At 33.6% G+C, this 24,387-nt stretch overlaps 1 protein-coding gene across 2 annotated transcripts; it reads left to right on the top strand.

Moving 5' to 3' along the window:
* The first annotated feature begins 2,709 nt into the window (after window positions 1-2,709).
* On the top strand, window positions 2,710-24,123 carry Slh (sec1 family domain containing Slh). 2 transcript variants are annotated; one of them, XM_071597580.1, is made up of 15 exons: window positions 2,710-2,847; window positions 2,958-3,117; window positions 3,239-3,452; window positions 3,529-3,616; window positions 3,719-3,808; window positions 3,921-4,062; window positions 4,539-4,772; window positions 5,678-5,768; window positions 8,731-8,866; window positions 10,668-10,852; window positions 10,962-11,041; window positions 13,438-13,576; window positions 20,274-20,483; window positions 21,407-21,484; window positions 23,778-24,123. In XM_071597580.1, exons 1-15 carry the CDS (start codon window positions 2,820-2,822, stop codon window positions 23,808-23,810), a joined length of 1,908 nt encoding a protein of 635 aa, XP_071453681.1. In that variant the 5' UTR covers window positions 2,710-2,819; the 3' UTR covers window positions 23,811-24,123. The 2 variants fall into 2 exon arrangements, with proteins under 2 accessions (XP_071453681.1, XP_071453689.1); XM_071597588.1 differs by lacking the exons at window positions 20,274-20,483; window positions 21,407-21,484; window positions 23,778-24,123 and adding an exon at window positions 18,338-18,414.
* Window positions 24,124-24,387: the final 264 nt, after the last annotated feature.

Genomic DNA, 24,387 nt, shown 5'->3' with positions numbered 1-24,387 from the left:
AAGACCTGTATCACACCCATTTTAAAAATAATATTTCGTGATATCATTCTTCACTTAATATCCACACAGTTTTTCCACTTTCATTTGAAATACTGTCAAAAACAAATTCTTCTTGCTCCTCGAGACCATTGTTACTATAATTTACTTGTGATGCATTTTTATGCTGCATGTAATGGAATGATCCTCCAATGAATTCGGCAATAATAACAATATTTTATTAGATTAGACATCTATATTTTTATTACTTGAACTCAATAGCTCAACCAGCTGAACACCTAATTCTTATGCTCTTGACTCCAGTTATTCCCCTACCTGACAAATAACATCCTCAGTGCAAGAATATAATTTTCCTTAGTCATTGCTAGAGTCGTAAGGAAAACTTTAAAGGTCACAACAACAGAAACGTCATGCGATAAGGTGCAATAAAATGTATTGCGTATAGGTTTATGCCTTCATATTTTTCATATGTTTTACACATTTTATAGAGCTGGTGTGGAAGTGTATAACAAATTTTCTAGGAGTGAATTTTATGTATTTATTTTGCTAATCTCACCAAAAGATAATAGATAGATATTCATTAGTCGTAGCAAAGGCAGAAGTAAGTTCAACGATTTCAGAGTGTAAAAATCATTTGCCTTGACTGGGATTCGAACCCGGATCCCTCAATGTCCAGCTAAGTGCTTTAGCTAGTTTAGCTATCGAGGCATCCTCTTAAACTGTAAAATTTTTTGAATATTTTTTTCATCACTATGAAATGGCTGCATTGAAATGCATATTAGTGGATGACTCCATTACTGCTGTGGCATATCCAGCAGTTTCTTGGAATTTGACAGAAGATAACTTTGTCTGCCCCATTTCCAGTTGTGTTCTGGTCCCACATGCTACTAGATTCATCATTAGCAAATCCTGAACTCTTTTGATTTCAAAAACCATCAGAACAATTTTAAAAAGGAAACAGATTTGATGGCAATGGAATGCAGTTGCTACTATTGACTTGCATTTCTTATCCCTGAATTCATCAAGTCCTTTTGCACAGAACTTGAACATTTTACAGAGACCGGTGCTAAGCATCTATTTATTGTTTACTTTCAATCACAATCATTAAACTTGGAATTGCATTAAATGAAGAACACAGTTTATATTTCCACTGTTCTTTATTTACGTACAACTAGTTTCAACACTTAAGCGTCAATATTAGGTACCTGATGATGATGCTTAAGCATTGAAACTAGTAGTACGTAAATAAAGAACAGTGGAAATACTCATTGTGTTCTTCATTTAATGAACATGAACTTCCACAAAGTTGAGCGTAGAACAATTGAAAACTTGGAATTTATTTTTGATTTTGACTTTAAATATTCTAACTTATTATTATAAATTATTAACTTTTTACTTTAACTTATTAAACCCTGGAATTTTATTTTACTTTCCACTCTATTGACTAGTTTCTATGCTTTCATCTTATTTATTCTGATTTGATGCATGCCATTTTATCATTTGTTGCCTTCCTCAGAAATTCCTTAAATGAATTTTTTACGGTGAAATTGCCAGCAGAAAGCTCCCATACTAATCTTACTTTTTGTATATTCAATTGGTCGTTGGTATCCTAGTTTTGCATTATGGTTAAAAATTCACAATATGTGTAGTCTACTTACGTGATGGTCAAGATACAGGATTGATTCTGAATGCATGGGCAAAGGTGCATGTAACGGTTGTGTGCTGATATTCCCCAGTTTGCTCTGGGTTCAGATGAAATTTGTTTCCAGCGGATCTGTAACAGAACGCTCTTCTTCAGAAAATGACAGCCGTGCCGTCGACACATCCAAACTACATATGGGAGTGTCTTTTCATATTGTTTCTGTGTTCAAATATCTAAATCAATGTTTTTATATATTTATGTGTGTGTATATGTAAGTGTATATATATATATATATATATATATATATATATATATATATATATATATATATTTTATGTGTGTGTGTATATATATATTTACACAGTAATCAGTAGGTGCCCAGAGTGACTTGCTCGGGAATCGAACCCGGGACCCTCAGGTCAGCCAGCAGTCAGGTCCAACGTTCCACCCCCTAGACTACTGCGACCCACATATATGAAAATATATGTCTTATTACTATCGTTAGTACCCAATAAAAATTTCATACCAGCATTAATAACTTTTCTTCTTGATAAAAAACATTAAGAAATGAGTTAAATGAAAGATGTATTTTATGTACCTATAAAGCGATCAGTTAAAACTTACACTATGGCATGTGCACATTAAATTTGTATTAATACAGGATACTTATGTACGACTTCAACAGGTTTTCATTCCATAGAGTTTTCCATGATTATACAGTAAAAAATCAAAATATGAATGAGTATTTACCTAGTAAATTGAAGCAAAAGACTATGATTCCACGCACAACATTTGCAGAAAACTTCACACTGTAAATATAAAACCTAACTATTAGGTATCAATTGTAAATTTGCTAAAGGAGTATACGATCAATGCAGAAAAAAACAAAAAATAGTAATGATAAAGAATTATTATATCCAAATGAAATGTTCCTGTTCACTGCATTACTTACTTACATCAGTTCATAAATCCAGGCTCCAATCTTTTATTCAAAATTGCTATCTGCTTTCCGCCGAATATATACGGTGAAACAAAACAGAAACGGTAATCGAAACAGCAGAGTTCCGTAATCCACGTATGAACGTGATGTAAACCGATGTAAATTATTTATCTAAAACGTCAGTATCAGCAATTATTTAATTTTTCTGTTAATATTTGGACGTTAGGTCAAGAATTAGGAATGGAAACCCTGAAGGATAAGCAAATAGGTATGTGCTGTATTCCGTTGTATATAATGTTAATTCAGGACTATGAAAACTCCAGATTTGCATTTTCAATGCAGTACCTTATCTTGATGTAAGACTTTTCAAATTTTTAGAGGCTATTAAGCAAATGCTTAACCTCAATCAGCCTGCGTCTAAAGTTGTTGCTGCCGAGCCAGTATGGAAAATTTTAATTTATGACAGATGTGGTCAGGACATAATATCTCCTTTGGTATCTGTGAAAGAGCTGAGGGAAATGGGAGTCACTCTGCATGTGTAAGTAAACAATTCTATGTGATTTTTTTACGAAGCCCTAACGTTGGGCGATGATCAGTTTTACATAACTTGTCACTGTGGACTAAGATTACTGTTTTAATGGCGGTTTTTTATTTTGTAGCCAATTGCATGCTGACCGAGACTCAATTCCAGATGTACCAGCTGTTTACTTTTGCCTTCCTTCTGCAGAAAACCTTGCTAGAATAGGTCAAGACTTACAAAATAATTTGTACGATGCCTATCACCTAAATTTCATCTCCCCAATTTCACGCCAGAGACTGGAAGAATTGGCAGCTGCTGCCTTACAATCGAATTGCGTATCTCAAATAAGCAAGGTAATGGCACCTTCTTGTTAGTACTAAAAATTTAAAGAATCAAACTCAACTAAGCCTTCAAATGTGGTTATTACAGGTGTACGATCAATACTTGAATTTTATATCATTGGAAGATGATATGTTCACATTGCGGCATCAGAGTAGTGATCCAATTTCCTATTATTGTGAGTAAATGTCTTCTTTTGAGAATTCTTTTGAAATCATGTGGTTCCAATTTCGAATTAGTGATACAAACTGCACTTACTATCCATCCTTACTTACTTTAGCCATCAACAAAGCTGATGTTGCAGACACTGAGATGGAAAGCATTATGGACACAATTGTTGATAGTTTATTTTCTGTTTTTGCTACATTAGGTAGATATTTTCACAATTACTGCGAAATTAAATTACCTTACTATTCATTTACAATGTATAAATATTTAATTCCTAACTTACTTGCATTCTCTGGGTATTTATTAAACATTAGGAGCGGTGCCTTACATAAGAAGTCCTCCAGATAATGCTGCAGCAATGGTAGCTGAAAAGTTGGACAAAAAGCTGAGAGAAAATTTGGGAGATACTAGGAATAATCTCTTCATAATGGATGCCACTAAAGGAAGCCAATTTAGGTAAATAATGAATGGCGTGTCTGTTGCCTTGATATTTGGGGTGACTATGAATAAGAACAATTAAGATCTTTCATTTCTTAATCCCTATCCCTATATTCTTGCTTGACCCATAATGATTGCATTTTCAAAGTACCCTGTAAATTATGATTAGAGTTTTATGATTAGAATTACCCTTAAGCTTCTTTTTTCCAATCTATTATGAATTCACAATGTATTAAATAGACCTAGAAATGATGATTGAGTTGTTGAATTTATATTTTTAAAGATACCGATTTAATGGTTGTAAATTCAAAGCAATTGCTCTTCATATGTCTCTCTTTTTGGAAATTATATCACATAAATTTCTGTGGTAGTTGATAATAAGTCATTGAGATTCATAAATGTGTTTGTGAAAACTATTTGTGGTGTGAAAAGGAATTTTCCTATTCAGAGTTGTGGTATACTATGGAAAAATTGAATATAATTTTTTTTGTCAGGTATAAACGCCCGTTGTTGATCATCTTGGATAGAAATATGGACATGGCTACTCCTTTGCATCACACATGGACATACCAAGCATTAGCCCATGATGTCCTTGATCTTACTCTAAATCGCGTTGTTGTTGAGGAGACAATGGGCCGTCCTCCGAGTGGCAGTGGATCCATCCGAGCCAAAACTAGAGCATGTGACTTGGACTCTCGGGATAAATTTTGGGTTGCTCACAAGGGCAGGTAATATTGCATGTATTATTATTTATTAGATATTTTAGCCATCAGAAGTTGCATTTACTCTATCATTCAGAAATAAATGCTTTGAAATGGAAAATTTCCAATCTTGCAGCCGAAATGAAGTATAAATTTGGTTTGTCAGAGAGGTCTTAGCATTATTATCTTAGGGCAATAGCATTTAAGAAACTAAAAAATCATGAGTTCCATTATGCTTCTTTTACATGGTCAAATCAAAAATTTTAATGCTCATGTCATTGCTGATTTATGAACTTGCCACTGGAGGAAATTATACTCAATATACATTTCTCTACTATCATCGCTAATTTTAAATAAAAATAATATTGTGTAATTATGGGTATTTCCAAAAAATTGAATCCAATTGGTATTGTGGTGACTAATGTTCTGGAATCACAAGGTGAGGAATTTGGCTAAGGTACGAATCCTTGGGTATCATAATTTGAATTGCACTTAAAGTTTCTTTCTTTCCATTTTCTTAACTACACCAAACTAGCTATACTCTCCCAATGCTAAATTATGGGGATGAGCATGAATGTTATGCTTCAGGAATATTTAATTTATAAAATTTCCCCTTTGGCACCTGATTCAACTTTCATCCTTTAAGCAGTAGAAAACAAAGCCTTACATTTTCAATTCCCGCCTTACCGTTAACTATAGCTAAGATTTATTGTTTCATGCCTATAGCAATATTTGCTATGGGCTTAGTTCAGTAGTATCCATTCTAGTTAGGGATATTTACCCCAAGGTCTTTCTGTGTATAATTTTTAGATCATATCTTGAATATTGTAATGATTCAGTTAATTAATTTGATATTCAGCCGTTGAAGTTGGTGGCATTTAATTATTCATTCTTTTGTAATTTATTTATTAAACGTAGCTTATTGTTTTCAGTCCATTCCCCACCGTGGCTGAGGCTATTCAGGAAGAATTGGAGCAATATAGGTCATCAGAAGAAGAGGTTAAGATGCTTAAGGCATCAATGGTAAGATTTTTTGCTTTGAGAAACACACATTTCATGGCCAATCATGAATAACTCCAATTTTGCTAAGTTTTGATTCCCAATTGACTCCTCATTTTGTCGCAGTGATTCATACTGGAAAAGAAAATACTTTGTTCTTCCACATACCTTTTATTATTCATGACCTAGGTTTTGATTTGTATGTTGAAACCTAGGTTGTGCATAATAAAATGTGTGTGGGAGAACAAAGAATTTTATTTTACAGAATATATCTTTAACAAATTAGAATAAATCATTCTGATGAAAGCAATATTTGGGTGATTTATCCATACTTTCGATTTTTCATAGGTATCAAGAATTAGCAAACATCTTCCTTTGAAGTCAATATAGGAATTAATACAATTTTTTCCATTTATTAATTATACACATATTGCCACATATGCTACTTCATTATTTATTTTAACATTATAGAGTGAAGAGCTCTAAATGCAAAAACAGCACAGATTTTCACTTAGCACAAAATAGAGGCATGGCCCATTATGACTTCTATAAATTTCTATGCATATCTATTAATTTTAAATGAAATGATTGGCATAACACAGTGGTATCGTGAAAACATCTTTTGGTCCTCAAATAGTAAATGCTCTCCAAATTCTTTTTTATAGCATGAAATAGAGTTTTTGTCTGCATTGCTTAATCCACCAGTTTGTCAATCCTGTGTTATCTCAGAAATTATCTATGAAATCTCAAAAAAAAAAAAATTCCAATGATATCAGTGAAGATTATCTCCTGACTTCACTTCCTCTCAACTATCCTTTCAGGGAGCCCAGTCATTTACCAGTGAAGGGATTCCCTACATGGCTTCACAGCCCCCCCCCCACCCCCCATGAGAGAAGGCTACATAAATACCCTCCTATGCTGCCATAAACAAATTATGAAAACTTACTTTTTTCGATTAAAAATAAGGCTTTGTAAGTGAAGCACATTGTCATTTCCTCTAGGGTTACCGCTATTCCCCATTAGCCCTCTAGACTGTGATAAAATTCAATACTTCAGGCTGAGAATTTTTGTGTGTGAACATTACAATAATATGCTGCCAAGATCTCCTTTTTTGTATTCATTTTTAGTAGGATTATGCTAATTTGTGGAAAATTTACAGCTCATCTGCCTATGGCTAATAAGCCATGTAAACAAAATGCAATTCTTATAAAAGTTAAATATTGTAGCTCCTACAAGCAGTTAATACAAATGTCAAGTCTGAACTGACATCTGCAAAGAATTTGGAATGCCAAATTAAACTTTGTCTACAATTATCAGAACTTGAAGTATTAACTACTGTGTTTGAGGAAAGCAAATTGGAATGGAAATATCCTCAGGCAGTTAAACACCAGGGTTTAGGCACTGATCATTTTGTCAAACTAGTAAGATCCCAGAATGCTTCAGTTGCTGGTGAAAAGCAAAGGCGGACTCTCACATTCATGTTGGGAATTGTTTTCTAATTTAATTCTGGTAGGTTCAAGATTTGAAATGGAATTATATTCAAGTGTAGTCCTGGCAAACCAGGAAGTTTCCTTATATGTGACAACAGGGTGGATAACTTTAATTTTGGCTAAATTACTCTTTAAGAATTTTCAACGAAGGACATTTTTAATGCTGGCGAAGCCGGCATTTTTTGATTGCTACCTCCTGGAAAATATGTCAGCAATGTCCTGGTGGAAAAAATTTAAAGAGTGCTGTAATGGTTGCTTGCAATGCTGAAGAATCTGAAAAGTTACTGTTTGTTAGTGATAAATTTCTTCGTCCTCCCTGCTTCAAAACTGTAAAGAAATACCCTTTGGGAATACCCAGCAATAAAAAGGCAGGAAGCATTTCTACAGACACACCACATGCTAAGGCATTATAAGTGATTTTAACGAGAGAAGTGCAAAATTTCTTTAATTATAAAACCTCTGAACCTGTAATTCAAGGGAAAAGAAAAAAATTAGAATGGAATTCTGATAGAGTATAGTTCAATTAACATGAAATTGAATTTTACAAAAAACTTGAAAATGTTATTATGAACATAGGTATAGCAAGATCTCAGTTATTGCAAGCAAGCAGAGAAGTTGGTTGGAAACCATGCATTTAATGAGCATGGGTGAATCAATCACTATGTTAGAGAGCAGGGTATGGCTAACAAACAAATCTCATAGCCAAAGGAAAGAGCAGAGATACTATCATACCAAGGACTAAGATTTTTTTTACTTTGTTGCCCCTACATGACCTTTCCCTCTCCCTAATTCCTTCATTTCTTTCATGCCTTTTTCAACATTCCTTTTTGAGAATCTTATTTATCGCTGCGTATGAATCCCTAGCATTAAAGGCCTCTTTCCAATTGTGAAGTGGCAATTTCTGGAAACCTCATTTTATAGGGGTGGGAAGGAAAGACATGGTGAATTCAGTAAAACAGTGTGCCTTAAGTGTCTAGTTTTCAAGAGTGGATACTACTGAATTCTGATCTTTCAATCATCTAATTACATGTCTAAGAATTTAAGAAATTATTAAAGCGTAGATTCTATGTTTGTACATATTTTTATTGTCACCTGCCTTTATAATTTCACCCATAAACAGTCAAAATTTTACTACTTGACTTACCCCAAAAGTATTTTGATAATTTGTTATAAAATTTTGGCAGTTAGGATATCCATTCATACATATCCAGATATTTCGGTGTTCTAGGTCTTCATAGGAATAGTTTAAGAGTACCAATTTTTGTATTTAATTGGGAATTCTATATTACCATCTTCGCAAGTATAAGTAAATATTATTACATTAATTTCCAGTTCCTTATTATCTTCACCCTTTGTGGTAAATGTTATGAAAATCATAACCCTCTTTAGTAACCAAAAGGCAATTTTTTTTAGATTTTGACAATTATGAATTAATTTGGAAATGGAATTTTTCTTTGATTACATCTCATAGATTGTATTTTTCTATTTATTATCAGGGCTTGGATAATGAAAGTGATGCAGCCTTTTCAATGGTGTCTGAGACCACTGCCAAACTAACATCTGCTGTTAATTCACTTCCACAATTAATGGAGAAAAAGAGGTTAATAGATATGCATACAACGATTGCTACAGGTAAAGTTTCCCTCCATGAATAATAATGCTCTGAAAATGGCAGTATTGATGTGTATGAGCGGAAGTATTTGTCGGCAATGGTGCAGGTTAATTTTTAGACAGTCAAATTCAGTCTGACATGTTTTGTTTTGAAAAATACTGATTTGAGTTATATCCAAAGCTCAATTTGTTCACTTATAATTGTATTTGCCATGAAACACAAAAAAATGACAAATTTTGCTTGCCACTCTTTAATCTAAATGTAACATGAAATCATATTTGTTTAAATATACAATACTGAGCATGTTAAAACTTTTTATTTAACTGATTTTTACTTTTAAAATTGATATTAAAGTATTCTGTAGAACAATAATATATTCTACTGTAATAAAATTAGGCATTTACAAAACAGCAGTTTTTTCAACAATGTGAATCACAAATATATTGTTAAATGATTCTCAATTAATGAATATTTAACTCTTAAAACACTAAAGTGCATTATTATTGATGTAGTAAGTGATGACCAAGTGTAGCTATGTGAAATGCAATGAAGAATAGCAATTCATGGATTTAATAGCCCATGTTTGTAATTGCAGTATACTACCGCTGAAAATCATTTCATGCTATTTTTTCCAAAACCAAAATTACATGTTAAATGGCTAATGCAAGAATTTTGTCAGTTTTTTGTAAATAAAGATGAATTATTGTGTAATTTTTATAACTGGTAAAATTCTTGCATTTGTTGTAAAATGTGTAATTTAGGTTTTGGAAAAAATAACATGAAATGGCTCTCAGTTATAATATTGTGCCCTTATATATTCAAGTATGGCGTCGTTTGCCAAAATATAATTAGTATATAATTCCTAATTTCAATATACATATTAAATCTAGAAGCTTCTACCAATCAGGTATTCATATAATAATATACCTTAAATAAAAATTCCATGTGTGAAGTGACAACTACTGATTCTGTAGGTCTGGAGAAATTCAGAGCAATTTTGAAATTTAAATGGAGGATCTCGCGGTTGAAAAATCCATTCTAACATCAATGCATCTATCTATGAGGGGGTACCCAAAAATAACCTAAATTAGTTTTTTAAAGCTATGTTTTAATTTTTTCTTGGCTTGATTTCACTTGACGAGCTCTTTTGGGCAAGTTCTCCACTGAAATAAATATTAGGCATTTATAGGAGTGAGTGAGATGGAAATGCCTCATGCTGGGGCCAATGGGTTATTCTGTTGGGCACACAGTTGTCAGATCATAAGATCTTGACTATAAAATATTGTTAAGTAATCAAATTAATGATTGATACATTTTTTTATATGCAATGATAAAACCTACATGTTCATGGCATTAGCAGCTATGTAGTGCAGCATATGTATGCTTTATGTTGGTTAAGTAGGGTATCACTTTCATTTTAATGTATTTAATTTTTTGAGTCTATTTCATCCTAGTCACCTAGAGCGATTTCATTTCTTCCAAGTTTTCTAATGTTCAATAGCTTTCATTGGCCATTAAAATCTTCCGAGAAATAATATTCCCATTTGGCCAAAATTAGAGGTCCATTTAACATTTAATAATGATATCTCTATTTTTATATATGGGGAATTATAGTATTGATGTTATAATTATACTCCAGTGTACGTAAGGGATCCAAATATATACAAATCCCACATAAAGACATCGTCAGAGATGTATTTTGTCCAAAACTTGGGGATCAGATGCATGTAATATTTAGTAATCTTATAGATATTTTTGTTTGGGAAATATGACTAATAAAATTCCTTTGGAATCTTTTTCTGATTTTCATTTTAATTCCAGCAATACTAAATCATATAAAAACGAGGAGATTGGACACCTTCTTTGAATTTGAGGAGAAGATTATGAGCAAGGCCACCCTTGATAAGAGTATTATGGAAATGCTATCGGATACAGATTCAAGTACTCCTGAAGACAAAATGAGACTCTTTCTGGTTTTTTACATCTGCGCACCTTCAGTATCAGAAGTACGTATTGTCCAATAATGTCTGACTCCTTTTATAAACTGGCAATTATCTCAAAACATTAAGGCATCATTTGTTGTGACTAATTAAAGAATATTTCATATTCCTCTAGGCTGAATTTGATCGCTATGCTGCTGCTCTTCAAAATGCTGGCTGTGATCTATCACCATTGAATTACATTAAAAGATGGAAGTAAGTAACCTTGAACACATTTTTTTAACAAAATATTTTGTTTGGCCGTCTAGTGTTTGTTCCATGAAACCTCTGAATAAGTTTTGTTGTGTGCAATATGTGTCATTTCCCCGTCAGAATGAAAATTAATCAATATCATTTTTTTGTTATATGACCAATATCATTTTTTTGTTTTATGTTATTTGTCAATGTTTTGTTATGATATATTTTGTCATATGCCAATGTTCTTTGCAATCTATGGAACCAAAAACATATCACGCACATTTTCTCTGTTAGATACCTTCCTTGCTTCACAAGATGGAAGGGAGGGAGGAAGTATACAGAGATGAAGAGGGGCGTGTTGTAAAGTAGGATGTTGGGTTGTGTTTTGTTGGAAGCAAAATATTTATTTGGTAGTTGTGTCCATCCAACCTGCCTGACCAGTAGATTACCTAATTATAAAGTAATTGGTACTCTCATTAGTGTCCTAAGCCAGCTGATTTTTGGGCTTGGTGGAGAGGATAAAGCTAATTTCAACCAAATAAAAATGTTTTGCTCTCTAATTCTTTTTAAACTTATGCCCTTCAGGCAAATGATATTCTTCCTTCCTTATGATGAGTCATTTATTGAAAGGTCACTTGGCACTCGGATATCTCTTGCTTGATAGTCCTCTTACGGGAACTAGGTATTGTTTTCACTTTTTCTATTATGTTATCCATTTTCTATTTATATTTTTAAGGATTATGTTTCATTGTAAGTATGAGGTGTGTTAAGAAAGTAAGGGTACTGTGACCTTCATGGGCTGTGGTTTTTGTTTCTTGAGGGTTGGTAACACTGAGGGGTAGAGGGGGATCTCCTGACCAGAGCAAGCATCACAGGAACACTGTCGTATGTAAACTTACGTTGTGGTGTCCAGTTGCATGAAAGATGTTGGCAAGATATCCCGCCAAGTACGAGCCACATGCTGATGATCTGCTTCCTGCTCGTGGAAGGAATAACACCAACCAAAATTGTTTCATGAATCAAATTGGTTTACGGAAAAGGCATTATGAAAAGAACGAGTGAGTTTAAGTGGTGTAAGGAGTATAGTTGAGACAGAACAAATGCTCACGATGAACAGAGGAGTGGAAGACTTCCATTTTGACTGATGAGTTGGTTCAAAACTTCAAGGAAACTGTTTGTGAAGATCAGCGATTGTCATTGAATCAGATTTCTGTGATGTTTCCGCAACTCTTGAGAACTCCCTTATACAAGGCACTCGCAGCAATGCTGGGATACTAGAAACTGTGCACAAGATGGGTTCCAAAACAGCTGACTGAGCAGCACAAGAAAAATTGGATCAGCAACACCCGCAAGTTTCTTGAGCGACTTGAATTGGAAGGCGAGGATTTTCTGAGCTCTATTGTGACTGGAGGTGAAATGTGGGTGGCTCATTACATGCCTGAGACAAAAAGATATTTGTCACAGTGGCATCACAACAATTTCCCATCTCCCAAAAAATACAAAACCACAATTTTAAGCAAAAAATCATGGCCTAAGTGTTTTGGGACCAAAAAAGCTTTATTTTGGTTGCATATCTGCCTCAGCGGTAGACAATTAAAGCACAGCGATATTGTGAGACCCTATAAAACTCAAAAAGGACCAAATAATACAGGAGGGAAATGCTGGTGAGAGGAGTTTGCTTGTTTCATGGCAACGCCTGTCCACACACAGCCTTAGCCACCAAGACGCTCTTGAACTCATTTGGTTGGGATGTTTTGAACTACCCATTGTATCTTCATGGAGGTGAAAAGATGATAATCAGAAGGTGCCAAGTCATGGTATTCCCCTGACTTGGTGCTTTCCTATTATCATTTTTTCACCTCCCTGTCTTAGCAACATTAAAAATCTGTCTAAGACTTCTTAACAGCCAAAGTTAATTATAGATTCAATTCCCTCACTAGCATTGAATATACTTTTTTTAAATTTAGGGGAAGGAAGATAGCTAGGCAAGCGCCGGTACTCGTGAACAGAGGGTGAATGATCCCCTTTGATTTTTTTTCAGGGTGTTTTTCATTCATATTAGGGATATCTCTCCATGTTGGATTGTGTTCTCTGAATCTTCTCAATTAACATTATATGCTTGCAGAAATTTGAGGAGATCTGGCCTCCTATACTCACTGTTCCTATTAATATTTAAACCTGTTTTAATATTTAGACCTGTAGTGTAGCAAAATGCTAGCTTGTAAAATAATATAATATGGGAACTGGCTTAAAAAACTGATTTAAAGAAAAAAGGTGGGCTAAGAGTAATATGTAGCATATATTGTTTAATAGAGATAATGGTCAATTGTATTGGCATTAAAGCCATGCATTATGTAAAATGTAACTGCAATTTAAAAGTTATTACATTTCTAATTTAAAGAATAAAATTTCAGAGCATACACTAAAATGGCTGCAACTCAAAATCACTATGTTGGAGCTGGTACAAAAACTGTGAGCATGTTTTCTAAACTCATGAGCCAAGGATCCTCATTTGTGATGGAAGGCGTGAAAAATCTTGTTCTAAAAAAGCATGTAAGTATAATCTTCAAATTCTTAAAGGAATTGTTATTTCATTTTATTCATTTTTTTGTAGCTACTAATTATTGTTTCTATTTGCTCTTATTTGGTAGTTACTATAATTGCTCAAAAATAATTTTCCAAAATATAATAAAGAAAATTAGCATGGATGGACTTTATGATTACTTTTATTTAAAAAAAATAATTTTAGCCTTAGCATGTTATTTAATAAAACTTTGATTTGTTCAAAAGTTAATAAGAATCATCAAAATTGTCATTTCTAAATCGCAACAACAATCAATGCAAAAACACTTAGGATTAAATTAGACCAAGTACCACTCTTTGTATGAGCCGTAGTAATTACAGCCATCCTACTAATACTGTAAATGCCTGTACTAGCAGGGGCTATTAAAATATTATGAATGGACCGATATGTTAATACATTATTCTTCTATCCAGCTGGAGGAGGAGATCCTATCTTGTATCAACACTTATTCTGATTCTTTGGCCATCCTGAAGTTCACATTTTAATCTTATCAGGATTTGGAATAATTTCTCTTATTAATGCACAAAAAAGTGGAAAAAAGGAAGCATTCAGAGCATTGGGAATAATTAACGTTATAATTTCAATTGGAATCCTAGGATTTGTGGTTGAGCCCATCAGATATTCACTGTAGGAGTAGATGTAGATACACGGGCATGCTTCACCTCAGTAACAATGGTAATCGCAGTTCCAACGGGAATTTAGATCTTCAGATGACTAACAACCTTACATGGCACCCAATTTAATTGTTGACCTTCTCTACTCTTTACGCTAGGATTTGTATTCTTATTTACCAAAGGAGGACTAACTGAAATATTCCTGGCAAACTCATCAAGAGTGATAACTAACCCTTGAATGAGAAAGAAGTCCATTTTTGAAATGCATTTATTTGTCACTTCAATAATGCTGAGATTCACGACTTCTGTTTTCCTTTCGTTTTGTAACATAGTCCTGCACTTTTTTCTACGTTAGAATGAATCCAACACATCAAATGTAGAAGTCATCGATATTCTGGTTTTTTATTAACTTTTCATTTTGGTCTTTGCAGTATCAAAGTAATTATGGATTCTTTCCAGAATTTTAAAGATGAGAATGATTTACTCTTAGCCACAATCATTTGGAAAGTTGTAGTGAATGTATTTATTGCAATTTCCCCACCATCTGACAGTCACCTTGAAATAACTCACAAAAAAGTTATCTATTCAGTTTCTGGATTACTTCTTTCATAATAAAACAAAAATGGTAATCAATGGTATCATTAATAGGCGATAGATTGGGTTCTTAAGCAGGCTTTCTTTCAAAGGGGAAATTATGTGAGAAAAATCAAAATTGAAAGAGTCTTTAAAATTTAAGGAGAGGCTACGAGGAGGGGATATAACATAAATACATATGCAGGGCTTCCACCTATCTGGAAATGTCAGAGAACTCACTTGGGGGTATGCAAAGCCTGGAGATTTCCGAGAATATAATAAAACTCCCTGAAAAATTATTAAGGGTCATTACTTTTATCCTCTTCAACACGACAGGAATCTAAAGGTGTCTCCTGTGTTATAAAGGAAGGCTAAGTTAGTAATTTTTTGTAAGATTTTCCAGTTTGCTTCATTAATCATTAAAAAATAAATGAAAGTGTTCTATTTCTCTTCTGCTGGTGATCTAACATCCTCAAGTTTTATCACCCATGTCTTCAATGACTTCAATCTAGTAAGGATGTTAAGGAGGCGATTTCATCAGATCAGTGTGTGTATCAAGGATTAAATCTAAGAGATGCAATGGCTTGAGTTGTTTGTTCAGTCTAATTCAAAGAATTTCATCCCCAGGAATAAGATCTGCGAGTGTATGGGTAATGATGAATGAGTACCTCAGAATTCAGTTTCTTTAAGTTTTTGTGTTTGGTTGAGGTTTGTTCAATAGAGTGATCATGTTATGGGTAATGATGAATGAGTACCTCAGAATTCAGTTTCTTTAAGTTTTTGTGTTTGGTTGAGGTTTGTTCAATAGAGTGATCATGAATTTTTTATTTGCGTAATTTATTGGGCTAACATTTAATGTTGTATAATATTTTTAAATTTATGTGTGGTTTAAGTTTCAATGATTTGACTCTAGTATTGGACCAGCAGTAGCCGTAGCAATTTGAAAATGTTCAGTTCACCTATAACCATTCCCGATGGTAAAAAATGCTTTACGTGAAGGTATTTCTTTGCATTGGGGAGGAGAAAAAAGTCACGTGGGGCTAAATATGCAGTGTATGGAAGATGAGGAACACACTTCACATTGATTTTCCTGAGGTATTCTGCAACAGTATTTTTGATTGTGTGAGAATTTTCAGTACATCCCTGTAATATGCTTCATTTTTAGTTATGTGTGCTGGTATGACTTGCTGATATACCATTCCCTGAATTTTAAAAAGAGATAAGACCTTAATTTTCCTACCACTTTGGCATATTTTGGTATTGGTGATGCCAAAGATTTCCATGCAGAGCTTCACTATTTCCTTTCAGAATCAAAATTACATTGCCAAGTTTCATCTTCAGTGATAACCTTTGAATGAAACCATCTCCTTTCTGTTAAAACAACTTCAACAGTGAACAAACCTGCACGTGACCCATTCTTTAGTTTGGATATGAGCAGCCTCGAAGTCCACCGTGCATGAACGAGATGACTGGGAAGGCTGATAGATGAGAGAAGAAAATGGAAGAACGTAAACGTAGAGTTAGGTAGAAGGAATTTTGAGTTAAGTAATAAACTGAGATGGTTTACAAATACAGGAAAAGGAGCGTGGTAGAAAACTCAGCGCGGCGCAAAAATTCTACTTTGTTGCTGTGAAACTTTGCTAAACACTCAATTGAAACATCTTCACAACACTGGTTTTGCTTGAGTGTGAGCAAACTTTCTCATGTTCAAATTTTCAGTTAATATGCAATGTGCACCACACTTTTTGAAATTTCTACTCTTTGCAAGCTCGAACACTTTCAGTTGACGATCATCCAGTATCACTTTGTCAATTTTCTTCATCGTTTTTGGAGTTATCACCTCATTTGGTCGACCAATGCGATGCTCATCTTGACAGCTCGTACAGCCTCATTTAAACTCTGCTACCCAATATATTACTGTTGTAAACGAAAGAGCAGACTCATTCGGAGTAGAATACAGTTCAGCTTTTGTATTGGTTGGGCTGAGGCCTTTCAAATAAAAGTATTGTATCACATAACAATGACCAATTTTCTCCATTTTCACAAATTCACTGAAAACGTTCACTCTTGATGGCTGCTAAACAATTACTAAACAACGCAGTGTCTTCAAACTAGAAGCATATGCTATATAGATTGCATACTTTCTAATACAGTGATATTTTTCAAACAATTACCACCATCTCTAGGTCAGGCCAGGGACTTATGGGACCACCTTTGTAGAGTGATAGCGTTGATGGATTTGTACAAATTTGATTGAATAATGAAGTCTGCAGAATGAAGGGAAAACTATATCCTGAGCACAAAATTAATCTGAAAAATTAATTAATATTTTTCATCAATAATGTAGGTGGCACTCCAAATTTTATGTGTTCTTTTCCCACAGTTACAGCCACCTTGTGATACAAACTTCCGCAGGGTTTTTTTAGATCACCATCCACTTGTCAGATTTTGAGGGTTAGGTCAATGTTATGTCAGTAAGACTCCCAAATAATAATTTTCTTTGGTAGCATCATGAGCATTGTGAGACAATACAATATTTATAGTGTGCAATCTCGTAGCTGTGTTAAAGAAGTTCTGAAGTATTACATTATATGCTACAATTCCATGAAATTTTAGAACCACTTAAAATTAAATCGTTGTACAGTATATTACACTGATTATGTCAAGTTAATATTATGTGAAAAAAAAGAATTTTCGATCCATAATAACAAAAGAAACAATGTACTTTGCCGCAGAAATTTACCATTTGGTATGACACATTTCACCAGAGTTCAGCCTCATCAGGTACAAAGAATACAAGGGTGGGGGCACATAGTACACAAGCCAGAATCAGTGTTGGTGTTAATTGGTACATTGGTACAATTTCATTTTGGCATCACAGTGGCTAGAAGGCAGGTAGATGGGTGACTATGTAGATGAGGGTTGGGAGTGGGGCACTGTACAAGGGGAATCTTATATCTTGGGGAAGTAGCATGACAGTAAAATTCTGTGGATAAGTTTCACGTTCCTTCTGGACAACTTCAATGAAGTGAAGTCTTAAAACTTAAAGTTTTTAGAATTTACCATATCTGGTGCGTAAAGTATAACTATTTGCAAATATTATGCTTGAAAACAATTCCTTAGCCATTGTAGAAAATGATAACTGTTTAAATATTGATGTATAATTTAAATTACCACATGCCAAACCAAAGCCAATGGTGATTTCATATTTTAATTTCTGCCACTATATTATAATGATGGTAAACTTCATGTATTGCTCGCCCTTCTTTAGTGTCATTAATCATCCTTGCGTAAATCTCAGTGGATGAATTGATTTTCCTAATATTTACCAATTATATAACAAATGTGGTTTGTGGGAAATGTAGACAAAATGTCGTGTCCAGCAAGCAAGTACTATTTGGCAATAGAATAAATATAAATTTTTAAGAAATAATTTCATTTTTGCTGAATATGTCTACCTTAAACAACTTCATAACAGGGTATCCTTTGATATAATGACATTTGTCATATCTTGGCACAAGGTTCTGAATTTCCTCCTCTTAGAAATTGACCACGAGGGAATTGAACTGCTGAACTTCCTCCCCCTAGCTGTTCACCACCATTGAAGTACTGATCAGCAGAAAACTAATTGAAGAAAGAAATGATAATAATTTGGTGCCCAGTGTGGTCTGAATGGTCAGTAGTTTCTTTGATCCCTTTTAAATCAGCATTCAAGTTATGCATTACAATGTGATTTAGCATTGTTGAAGGGCAACACAACTCCCCAATTGAGCTTCTCACATCTATTTCTCTTTATTGCTGGTGATGCTCAGGAAGTAGTTCACAGCATTAAAATAGGCAAAAGTGTGTATGGTAATGCATTATGGATTCAAAGCAACCATTTAAATATCTTTCTGCCTAAGGTAATGGTCTATGAAGACCTCTCACATTGATATTGCTCGTTTGCATTTTTTTCACCATAGGTAAAAGTGTATGCTTCCATTGGAAAGACTTGTGCCTATATGTTGGGGTTAATTGTAGTACCCATGTCTTATTACCCACAGTTGGGCTGAAAAACTTCTCTCTTGTGTCTTAGTTCTAATCCAGATTAATCAGTGTACATCCAAAACTGTTTACTCTTTATTTGTCTGTAAATATTTTTGGCATTCAGTGAGAACACAGTTTTTTTAGGTGAAGATTTTTGTAGCCATTTCATGGAGTAATGTCCGAAAAACTTTAGGGCTCATGTCACGAGAGAATTGTTGGTATCAAAATCTTTTCATTCACTTTTGGTATGTGAGAAGAAAAGACTCTTTCCCCTTTCATTAAACACATTTTCGAAGTTCTATCTAAAAAGTTCACTTTTTGTAAGTGCTAAGTATTTGTATTTGGAATATTTTGCTTTTTCTGTTACTTTCTCAGCCTATTACTTCCTCTCATACCATTTACTCATTTTTCATACATATCCAATCCACACTCTTTTATCTGTTATTTGCCACTTGTGCGATCTCTTCTGTTTTTACCGCAGACACTCCTCAATACCTGTCACATTTAGTCGCCATTTATCCTTGTCCTGGCATACCCTTGTTTTTTATCCAAACAGTAATGCTGGGAGTAGTGCACTTTAATGCACTATCATCTTTGCTGCCTTAGACATACTCTCATTTTTTTATATACTCCACGTAGTGCCTTTAACTATCTTCGACAAGCCTTCTACTAAGATGTAGAAAGCAATTCACTTTCCAATTATATTCATTTTTAAACTCACTACACAGTCTTACTTTCAATTCTCTTCGACAGACCCAGCTAATTCAAAGATAACAGATGTCATTCTGAGAGTATGTGACATGCTTTAAGGCAATTTATGGATTACATATGAATAATATTACTGTTTATTTGGAGTAGGTATTTAAATCAGTTTATTGCTCATTTAGGATAACAAGATGGGAGGTATATTGTGCTTATGGATGAATGCCAAAAAGATTATGCCTGCTCCACAGAATGTGGGAAGAAATATGTGTTATGCCTATCTTGGATAAATATGAAATAAATTCATTTTGGTCCTTGGTTGGTTTGGGAATTTCATGATAAATACTTTTCAGTGTATCAGTGAGTAATAATTCTACAGCAAATTTAAAAATTGGAGCACAATAAAGAAGAATTCCCACTTGACATACAAGTTGATTTTGTAAGCTGTACAACGTACAGCTTGGGAGCAGCTTGACGTACAAGTTGTTTTTTGTTGATTCAGATAAGCATCTGAATTTAGTAGAATAGGACAGACAGTCTCTCCTACTATCTCACTCCTTGTCTCAAGATATAAATTTTGTACAAATAGGTAATGTTACTATGTCAAACACAGTAATATATAAGCAAATTGTATTCTTTCAGGATGTTCAGGATTAGATGTCCTGATTACCTATTACTGCTGTGCAATTCAGCGTAATGGCATATTTCAGGTTGTCTGTAGATGCAACTAATTACCTATTTATTGCTTCAGGATTTACCGGTCACCAGGATTGTTGATGAGCTAATGGAAATGAAATCCACTCAAGAAACAGAAGATTATAGATATTTTGATCCAAGGCAACCTAAGGCTGTGGATAGCTCTCAAATTCCCAAAAATCGTTCACCATTCCAAGAGGCTATCGTTTTCATAGTGGGAGGAGGGAACTACATTGAGTATCAAAATTTAGTTGATTACACTAAGGTGAGTTACTAACAGCCTAGCATACACATTAAATGCCGCTCTTATTTGGAATCAGCAGTGGGCAATGGGCTGTGAGAAGATCTCACAGAATGGTTTACCTTGAGGAGATAATATGTTAGCTTCGGAAGCCCTTAAGGCAAGTGAAGAAATATGTTTGAAAATGTAAAAGAAGTTATCACTAAGAGGATTAACTATTGTCCTCGGTAATACTTCAAGGATCTGTAGGTATCATATAATTTATGTCATTGTTTCCAGCATAATTATGCTTGCAATAGCTGTACTAAGAGTGGATTAAACAAATTATGTTAATTTACACACATTTTTAATTCAAATCTCTATTGCAATGGTTAAGGTTCTATCTACTAAAGAATGCTTCTAAAAGGTGTTCCAACTTATTTTTTTTCCAAATTATGTTCTTTCAATTTTACTGTTGATGAAAAAATGCAATAGGATTTCTATCATTCTTGTCTGGCTCCTAGTAACAAAATGAATGATTAATTTTCCCTCATATGTCCTCATATTATTATGATAAGGTAATTTAAAATATATTTGAATGTTTAAACATATCTACCTTGACCAGAGGTGTGCAAAGCTTCACCATTATGATTTAAAAATAAATGCTAGAAAATGACTGATTTGTTCAAAATTCAAAAATAATTTTTCCATTACTGTTTCCTCAAAGCAAATGTTGCTCTTTAATAGAATCATTTTCTATTCAGAGAAATGGGCAATTATAAATTTAAAAGGATTTGCCCAGAGAACAAATTTATGGTTATTGTGGCTTGATCATTGTGCACCTTGAAAATTTCTGACCTTTAATTTATGATTACATCCCTGCTCTCTATAGTGTTTATTATGTTGATTTGCAGGGCATCAAATTTGGCTCCAACATTGATAAAATTTCTTTTTTCAATCTTTTGCAGGGTAAGGCGTCCCAAGGAAAGAAGAGGGTAATATATGGATCTTCCACTTTGACTAATGCCAGAGATTTTCTTAAACAGGTAATAAATGATTATAAATTAATGGTTTCTCTTTGTATTGGACTAATTATGAGTTTGGATTAGAAGCAGGACCTTCAGTGTGCAATGATTATTGTTAGCCATAAATTAACAAGGGAGAATACCTGCCAAAAGTAGATTCATGATTAAGTATAAACAAAAACTGGTTGTGCTTCATTGAAATGACCTTAGCATATGTCACACACATTCTTGTGGTTTATTTTTTCCTGGAACTCATTAGAGCAAGTGGATTTCTTCCTAGCTTCTCTCTTTGTTTTGAATGTATCCAATGATGAGCTAAATCATTACTTATGAGTACTTCTCAAAGTCTTTTTGCACTTTTCATCATTTGATGCATTCTCTCTTAGCCCTCGTGCTTTCAAATATATTAGAGAAACTTCCATTAGAGTTAGATATTTGTAAGCATATATTCATGTTAATGCTGAGTTGTGACATTGAGTATCTCAAAGGTTGGGGACTGTATTTTTTAGGTTGCAAAGTGATGGAAATTTTATAAGTTCAATGTTGAGCCTTTAGTGAAACTGGTAGAAAAATTGGTATTAATATGTCAGTAGTGATTGGCGAGAATAAATTCAGTATATTAAAAAAATAGTAATGTTCCGTATTTTATAGATGTTATTTCCACCAGAGTTCAATCCAAAGAATACATTTGTCCATTGGTATCAATTTGGGCTGAATGATGTCCACCCAGGCTTGTAGGCCCATATGAATGTCCATTCATTGTTTCACGGCTGTGGTAATGTTCTACAATAAAATATTATAAAGGAGTGTTTGAGTGTATTATAAGTTTGGTTGGGAAAGACATGGATACTCAATTTCTAAGTGCATTATCTAGTTGACAGTATGAGCATATGTATGGCAGCTTCTTAGGAGTGCTACATTAGAAGATTCTTGTCTTCAAGCTATATTTTGCTTAGATTAATTTTCTAGAGTTGTTGGTATTGCAGTCAGCATCTTCAGATCAAAAGTGGTTGATGCTGGAAATGCACATAATACGAGGATCTCCCCTTTCATATGACATCCTCCAGTCTGATTGATTTGTTTTTCATTGCTCTTATGTCAGCAAATTGTGATTTTTTTCTAAAAGAATTTCCAGGAGGTTGTTACTGCATTCCCTGTTGACATTTTTGGGATGCTCAGAAATTTCTATTGCTTCCCAAATGAATCTTAGGGATTAATACCTTCCAGGTGTAGACATACACCTGGGCATGAACTACACAAGGTACCTATTATCTTCTGTAACTTGCTGTTAAAGGAAGAAAACCTTTGCTTCATAACTCAATCATGAAGTATAGCAATCACTGGGAAGTTCAACCAGTTAAGGTGAAAGACAGTTATATGCTATTCAGTTCCCGGAAACATGTCTTCAGTACAAAAATGAGTCAAACAATCGTAGTATACAAGTTAAGGGAAGCCTACATGTCTGGGTGAAAGTCAATATCAGTCCCTTCTTTCCTGCCAAATGAGAATACAGTTCTGATGAAACTTGCCCCTGGCAAACAGACTGGCATTTGATATTAATTCTAATGACCATATTTACTGCTTTATAAAACTCACTATATAAAATAAGGTACTCGGCTAGAAAAGCATTCCTCCTTTCAAGTTTTCACCCTTAATATGTTGATGAGAAGGCTATATGGGAATGTGTTAGTGAAGAACCATGTTTTCATCTGTTGTGAGCATTATTCAATACATGCACAGAAACTGGATTGAATAATGTTTTTTCTAAATCTCAAACAGAATTTACTAAGGTTCAGCATGCAATGCCGAGATATTTAAATGTTTTCCAGGTTTATGCCTTCCCTCATGATTATGTTACTGTATATAGAATTTTTACTGTACTTGCTGTCAACACTGCTGTAATTTGTGATATTACCGGAAATGTTTAAATTGGAAAACTTAGAACTGATATTTTTTCTAACTTGTATTGATATTCAGATCTTTTTGACCAAAAATTAATTTCTTATATTATTTGTCTTTTCATGATATCAGAATGGCTTGTTTAATTCAATTAAAAACTCTTTGTAGATTCAATGGTTTATAGCTGTTTAATACTGCTGCTGTCAATTTTCTCAATCTAAATTCATAGTTAAGGAGGCAAATATCCAATTTAATAGAGTAATCAGAATTATGCCTGTAATATGAGTATTATATTAAATTATTATCTGGTCACTTTCTTAGTATCAGACTGGTGTTTAGTTGATTGCACATGTCTTTATTATAATTCATTGATTATAATTTTATTTTATTAATAATTATATTTTATTATTTTCAGCTCTCGCTTCTTGGGCAGGAAATAGCTACGTGAAAAGAGGACTAAATTAGCTGATTTTTCCATCTGACCACCATTTTTGCTGCATTTGTCAAAATTGCATCTTGACTTTATCTGCAGAAAATTGTGCACATTCATAATCCATATTCTATTATTCTTGAATTTTCCAATGAGAAAATAATGAATCATTAAGAAAAAGGAATATCAAGATGATCATTTTCCATTCACCATTGACTTCTTTGAATTTTTTTTTTGATCAATCATTATCCATTATGTGATGAGAGTACGCTGGAGTGAAAATTACTATGTACAGTGTTAGAGATTTTTTGGTTTGTTATATGATTCTTCATTTCTAAATAAAGTATTTATTGGATTAAAGAAAAATGATACTAAGTTCCTTATTATAAGCTTGAAAAATTTCCTGATGTCTTCAAAAGTCTGTATCTAAGCATGTTTTTCAAAAGTTTTTCTTCAGGGGACTATCAATATATAGTTAGCAAAAGTGTAAACGTTGTTAGCATAGAATTACACTTTCTCAGTTATTTTTTAAATATTGAGAGCACTTTTAAATCAATTTTTATGCTATGGCTCATATCAAATGACCAGAAATTTC

Source organism: Hetaerina americana, unplaced genomic scaffold (assembly GCF_022747635.1).
Source record: "Hetaerina americana unplaced genomic scaffold, ioHetAmer1.1.p SCAF_10, whole genome shotgun sequence".
NCBI classification, from domain to species: Eukaryota; Metazoa; Arthropoda; class Insecta; order Odonata; family Calopterygidae; genus Hetaerina; species Hetaerina americana.
The sequence above is the reverse complement of the archived record's forward strand: the minus strand, read 5'-3'. Positions and strand labels throughout refer to the sequence as shown.

Excerpts from the sequence above, each read along its gene's own strand:
- Slh (XM_071597580.1), top strand. The coding sequence starts at position 2,820 with ATGGAAACCCTGAAGGATAAGCAAATAG. Across the intron at positions 13,577-20,273 it reads ATCTTGTTCTAAAAAAGCAT|GATTTACCGGTCACCAGGAT; the intron begins GTAAGTATAATC and ends TTATTGCTTCAG. Across the intron at positions 20,484-21,406 it reads ATTTAGTTGATTACACTAAG|GGTAAGGCGTCCCAAGGAAA; the intron begins GTGAGTTACTAA and ends AATCTTTTGCAG.